This window comes from Plasmodium gaboni, chromosome 13 (assembly GCF_001602025.1).
Source record: "Plasmodium gaboni strain SY75 chromosome 13, whole genome shotgun sequence".
Taxonomy (NCBI): domain Eukaryota; phylum Apicomplexa; class Aconoidasida; order Haemosporida; family Plasmodiidae; genus Plasmodium; species Plasmodium gaboni.
Window position 1 is genome coordinate 1,642,725 of NC_031493.1, and position 6,889 is coordinate 1,649,613.

General features: G+C 16.1%; 2 protein-coding genes across 2 annotated transcripts; one reads left to right on the top strand and one right to left on the bottom strand.

The window, feature by feature from the left end:
• Nucleotides 1-486: 486 nt before the first annotated feature.
• Nucleotides 487-1,873, bottom strand: PGSY75_1347500 (DNA/RNA-binding protein Alba 4; the record flags this gene model as incomplete). The annotated part of the gene is made up of 2 exons (XM_018787509.1): nt 487-1,068; nt 1,337-1,873. 2 exons carry the CDS (start codon nt 1,871-1,873, stop codon nt 487-489), a joined length of 1,119 nt encoding a protein of 372 aa, XP_018640251.1.
• Nucleotides 1,874-4,906: 3,033 nt separating this feature from the next.
• On the top strand, nt 4,907-6,866 carry PGSY75_1347600 (hypothetical protein; the record flags this gene model as incomplete). Its single annotated transcript, XM_018787510.1, has 11 exons — nt 4,907-4,961; nt 5,066-5,163; nt 5,345-5,383; nt 5,511-5,667; nt 5,843-5,880; nt 6,002-6,032; nt 6,154-6,197; nt 6,297-6,364; nt 6,509-6,545; nt 6,651-6,711; nt 6,822-6,866. Coding segments are annotated over 11 exons (673 nt in total), but the record flags the coding sequence as incomplete, so codon positions are not given.
• Between the last annotated feature and the right edge of the window lie 23 nt (nt 6,867-6,889).

Genomic DNA, 6,889 nt, shown 5'->3' on the forward strand with positions numbered 1-6,889 from the left:
TTTTTTTTATTATTAAAAAACAATATATACGTTTTATTTATTGACCTCTATTTTCAATTTTTTCTGTAAATGGAACATAGTAATATTGTAATAATTTTTCTTGGCATTTTTTTTTTTTTTTTTTTTTTTTTTTTGAGTAATTTTTAAGATAATAATATATATATATATATATATTTCATCTGGGTTCTGAAAACATTTGTTGATTTAATTTTATATTTAGGCATACCCAAAAAAATTAATATAATACCAAAACAAATAAATATATATATATTTGGTTTATTGATTATACATGAGTATAATTTCATATTCCAAATAAAATAAAAGAATACATAACAAATATATATAATATATATATATGTATATATATATATATATATATGTATGTATATTTGTTTGTATTTCTCTTATAAAAAAAGAGTTCCATATTATTCATATTTATATTATAATATCATTTTTTTTTTTTTTTCTTTTTTCTTAATTATTTATTTATTGCTCATTGTGATTGAAAACTTGTAATCCTGTGGTTTCTACCCATGCATCTTTAAATACATTTTCATCATAAGCAAAATTTAATCTTGGTGATGGTCCATGTCTATATCCAACAGCTAATCCATTTAGTATAGCTTTAGCTACATCTAGTTTAGAAGCATTAGGGTGTTTAAAGATACTACCTGAGAATAAACAGATTCTACATGTGTTCATTCTTACATGCTTAATTTCTTCTCTTTTAACTAAACCATTATAATCACAAAGAGTTGTCATTAAGTTTTCTGCTGTTTCTTGAACTTCATCTAAAAATTCTTCCACTGAATTATAATTCTTTCCTTTTGGTCCTACAACATAAACCATACCCATATTTTTCTCTTTCTTGTGTGGAAAGTTTTTCTTAAATGTTACAATAAATACACTTCCTGTGCTATGATCACTACCTTTTTTTAAACTATTTCTAATACGACAAAGGGCTAGTTTCACATCTGGGTATTTTTTGTCTACATTGTCGTATAGGACGGATTTCACTTCTTCGTCAGGTTTTTCTCCATTTTCGCTAACTGCCTTGGTTAATAATTCCTACATAAAAAAAAAAAAAAGAATAAAAAAAAAATTATAAAACAAAAAAATATAAAACAAAAAAATATAAAACAAAAAAATATAAAACAAAAAAATATATAAAATATATATGATAAAATAAAAAAAAAATAGGTAAATAAAATAATTAAATGATATTATATGATAAGTAAATAATATATATATATATGTAGAATATATTTATAAACTTAAAAGAAAGTATCGTTGTTTTTATTTTATTTTTATTTGATTTTTTTAATATTTTTATTACTTTAAATAAGGATTCATATTTATCAACTTCCTGATTGTGAGAAGACAAGAGTTCTGAGAATGCACCGTTAATACCCTCACCGCCAACATATAAATTATTATCTCCAGCATTTAGAGAACAAATATATTCATTTGGGTTTTCATCATATATAGGAGTAAAGCTATCTGTTTTCTCATGAAAACTTACATATCCTGGAGATATTCTAGAACCTTTAAATTCTGGATGTTTTTCCATATATATTTTTAAACCAGGTGTATAAGAATAGTTCGAGTTAAAATAACTATATGATGTTTCAATTTTTACAACATTAGCTGCATTCTTTGATTGTAATGATGATTGTAATTGAACACATAATGGTAATGCATCTCCTAATCCACTTAATATTATATAGCGTGTTCCTCCAGCTAATAATTCCCTAGCAGTTCTCTCTAAAAATCTTCTGGTCCTTTTTACAGATACTAATAATACCTTTGAATTGGGGAATTCATTTTCGTCAACATTATTTTGTTTTTGGTTATGTTTTTTATCATTTTCCATCTTAAAAAAAAAATAAAGGTTTAAAATAAATTAAAATTAAAGTAAATATTAATAATACGTATATAATATAGTGTATCTACCATATACCATAAGGACTGAATATATATATATATATATATATGTATATATTTATTTATGTGTTTATTTAATTTATTACTTTTTATTCTTATTTTTATGTTATAAAAAAAAGTAGCCTTTTTTTTTTTTTTTTTTTTTTTTAATTCAATGATGATATAAATAATATCAAACTGATGATTAATATCTCCTTTTTAGTTAATATATAAAAATATATATGTAATTATAGCAATATATATTTTTTTTTTTTTTTTTTGTTTACATTTAAATAAAATTTAAACTACTATATATAATAATGTATATATTTGTTCGTATTCTTATTCTTTCTTAATTTTATTAAATATATTATAAATATATATATAATATATATATATATATTTATACATATGATTTATTAAAATTAAAAAAAAAAAAGAAAAAAAACTTATAATACATATAAAGTGTATTTAATATATATAATATATATTGTATTATTTTTTATTTTGTATATTTTGCCTTCTATAAATTTTTTTAAGTTTATATATTGATATATATAAATATATATATTATATACATATATATGAATATTTTAAAATACTTTTTTTCCTTCAATTTTTTTTGATACTTTTTAAATATAAAAATAATATATATATTTATATATAAGATTATATACTTAATTATATATATATATATGTTTTCCTTTTATCTTTATTTTTTAAAAATAAATATATAATAAATTACTATATATCATATATATTATATATATATATATATATATATAACTTATTATAAATGTTATTATTCTTCTTTTGGGTTTTTAAATTTTTTTCTTTTTTTTTCTTCTTTCCTTCTATTTTTTTTTTTTTTTTTATAATAAGTTTCTATTAGTTTTTCTATAATATTTTTTTTTTTTTTTTTTTTTTTTTTTATATATATAATAAAAATAATTATTTTCTTATAATTATAATATTTTTATATGTAAACAAATAAAATTTTATTAATATTATTAAAATAATATATATATATATATATATATTTTTTATTATATATAATATATTATGTATTATATGTAGTAAAAAAACGAAAAAAAAAAAAAAAGAAACAATGACATATGTATGTATAATATATATTATATATATATAATATAAAAATATATATTTTTTTAGAAATATAATTTATAAAATTTTAAATATTTTTTTTTCCCTTTTTTAAAATATACAAATAATATATATATAATCATAATATATATGCTGCATATATATAAGAATAATAATATCTTTTTTAAAATTAACCGTAAATATATTTATATATAATATATATTTTTTATTTATTATATATATACTATATATAAAAAAAAAATATTTTTAAACTTTTTTTTTTTTACAAATGATATTATATTATATATATTTATTATATTTAAAAATTTATTATTATTATATTGTATTTAAAAAAAAGAAAAAAAATATATATAAAGTATATATTTTATTAATTATATGTATACTATTACTACTACTACAAGGATTTATAACATATGTAATATATATATATATAATATAATACATGTAAATAAATATATTATAGCATATTATTTTATAATTTACATGCTCATTTTTTTTTTTTTTTTTAAATATGTTGGAATGTTATCATTATATAATTATATATATATGTTATTATATATTATATATATATATATATTATATATTATATATATATATATAATATAATATTATTCTTTTTTTTCATTATTCATAGAAAATACTATAAAGAAAATGTAATATAAATATATTATAAATTATAAATGTATATATATATATATATATATATATATATATATATATATATATATATATATATATAATATAATATATATATATTTTTCAAGAAAATATCAAATAGATAATAAAAAAATTATGTATTTATTATTATATATATAATTTATATATATGTTATTATATATATATATATTATATATATATTTTTCTTCTATTGTTTTTTTGTTCTTTTACTTTTATATAAAGCATTTTGTGACGTTTTCCATATTTTTTCCTTTTTTTAAAATGAAAAATAATATATTTATATATACACATATATTCTTATATATATATATATATATATATATATATATATTATATTATATTAACCTTTTTTTGATTCACTTATCGTATTTTATATTTACCTATAAAAATTACATATACTACAAAATAGGTGTTATATCTTTTTTAATATATTTTTTGTATATTGTTCACCTTGAAGGTTACCTCTTTTTTTTTTTTTTTCTTGCACTTTAATCAAGTAAATGTTTAAGTAAAATATTTTATTCAGAATAATACTTAATGCACTACTCATTTCTTTTCTTTTCTTTTAATTTCCTTTTTTTTTTTTTTTTTTTTTTTAACCTCTTCTTTTAATATTCCATTTACATTGTTTCCAAAAAAATTCGTTTTGTCTGTAACTATTCGGTATATCTATATTTTCGATATAATCATTTTTTTTTTTTTGTATTTCCCAAAAATGATATTTATAAAATAACTCATAAGATATAATAACGTATCCTTCATATATGTCAAATGAAATAAAGGTTTTATTTATTATTTTTTTTTTTTTTCTTCATTATCAATATGAAGTTTTAATAAAACAAATTTATATATATATATATATTTATAATTTGTTAATAATTATTTTTCGAATTCTTTTGTGTATGTACATAATGATATTATTTTTTTTTTCTCTTTATATTTTTTATGTTAAATTGTGGTCCTAGGAATTTCTTTTTATTATCCTCATAATTATAATATTCATATGTATTTATATTAAGATAAAAATAAAAAGTTGCCTTTTGTTATTATGACTTCTATAATTATATAATGTAATACATATTATATATTATATATTATCATCCCTTCTGTTATTATATCTAACTATTTTTTTTTTCGTTATTACTTATTCCTCATTGTTCTTCAAAATTATATATTTGTCAAAATGAAGAATAGGTTTTTTTTTGTTTTATCCCTTTTTTTATATGTAACCATATTAGGTAAAAACTATTCATAATATATATATATATATATATGTATATTCCTTTTATTTTGATTTAATTATTTTATTTATTTATAAATTTTTTTTTTTTTTTGGTTAAAGATATCACGTTGACATCTCTTATTCAAAAAAATATATTGAAAGAGAACGTTGACAAAGAATATATGAACGCTTTTCTTTTCATTAATAATTCACAAAAAGTAAAATCTCTACCTTAAATAAAAATGTAAAAGTACATGAAATATTATATATATATATATATATATATATAATATATATGTATATATTTTTTTTTTTTTTTATTTGTACATCGTAAAATATATATATATATATATTTATATATATTGTGTACACAATTTTATTTCAATATCCTGTTTGTAGTATTGTGAAAAGGACAACATAATCTTAGCATACAATAGTGTACTTTTTTTTAATGCACATCATATAAAAAATAAAATAAAATAATAAAAATTAAAATGATATATATATATATATATATATAATATAACACAATTAAGTATAAAAAATTTAATAATAAAATTTATAGGACAAATTATATAATTTAAATAACGTTCTTAACTTTTGTGAATCAAAAAAGAATTGTGATTTTATATCTTATACACCCAAACGAATATTAAGAAATTCTATATATTATAAAGATGAAGAACCCTTAAAAAATACGGGAGCTAATTGGATTTGTAAAGGTTCTTAGGAATAAAAAAAAATTAATTCAACAAATTTTTATTTCATATATAATATTATAATGTATATATATATATATATATATATATATATATGTGTATTAATTACATATTACAATTGCAATATTATTCCTGACTTTATTTATTTGTTTATTTATTTTCATTTTTTCTTCTTAAGGAGATACTTGGATATATTCTCGTCAAAAAAAAGATTGGGTCAAATAAACTTATTTCTATAACATTTAATATTTTTATATTAACATATATTCTTTTCATAATATATTTATATGAATTGTTTTATTTGTCTTATTATTTCATTTTAAGTTATTCCCTACAGATTATAGCTATTAAGGATGAACATATAAGAAGTATTAAAAAAAAAAAAAAAAAGAATATGTGGAATTTTAAAATTATATTTTATAAAAATAAGATAAAAAAATATATTATTTACACGAAATAATCATACATAATATTTTATATTATTTCAAGATCAAATGAAAAACTTCGACAATATTTTCCTCAACATGACGGGTGTATGCTGCAACATTAATAATTTATAAAAAAAAGTTAAAATAAATAAAATATAGAAATAATAATATAAAAATTATTTCAATAAATATAAAATTCATTAGGAATGTCATAAGGAAAATATAATAATGAAAATTACAAAATATATTACTCCCAAAGAAGCAGCACATGAGTAAAGTTTCAAATAAAAAAAATTAAAACAATATAAAAGCTTGAAATATATATATATATATATATATATATATATATATATATATATTTATTTATTTATTATAATAAATATATTATGATGTTTTTTATTTTTAATCTTATATAGATGCAAAAGAATTATAAACTGTAAATTTATCATATTAGTAAAAATCAAAACATACTATATATATACTATGACAACTATTTATATATATATATATATAACTTTTTTTTTTTTTTTTTTTTTCCTTTTTTTTCAAATGTAAAAGAATTATAAAAAAAAGCTAGGTTCAAAATCACTGAATGATGATAAAGCTATCTTTTGTTCTCGTAAATATATAATTTACATATTAAAATTTAATTATTATATTTTGTATTTTATATTTTAATAAATATATATTATACAAAGTGGAAATCCATACGTCATGTATCTATATTAGACACACCAATAAATAGAATAAGTAAACTCGGTTCCATGATAGCTGGTTAAATAAAGAAGAAATATAAA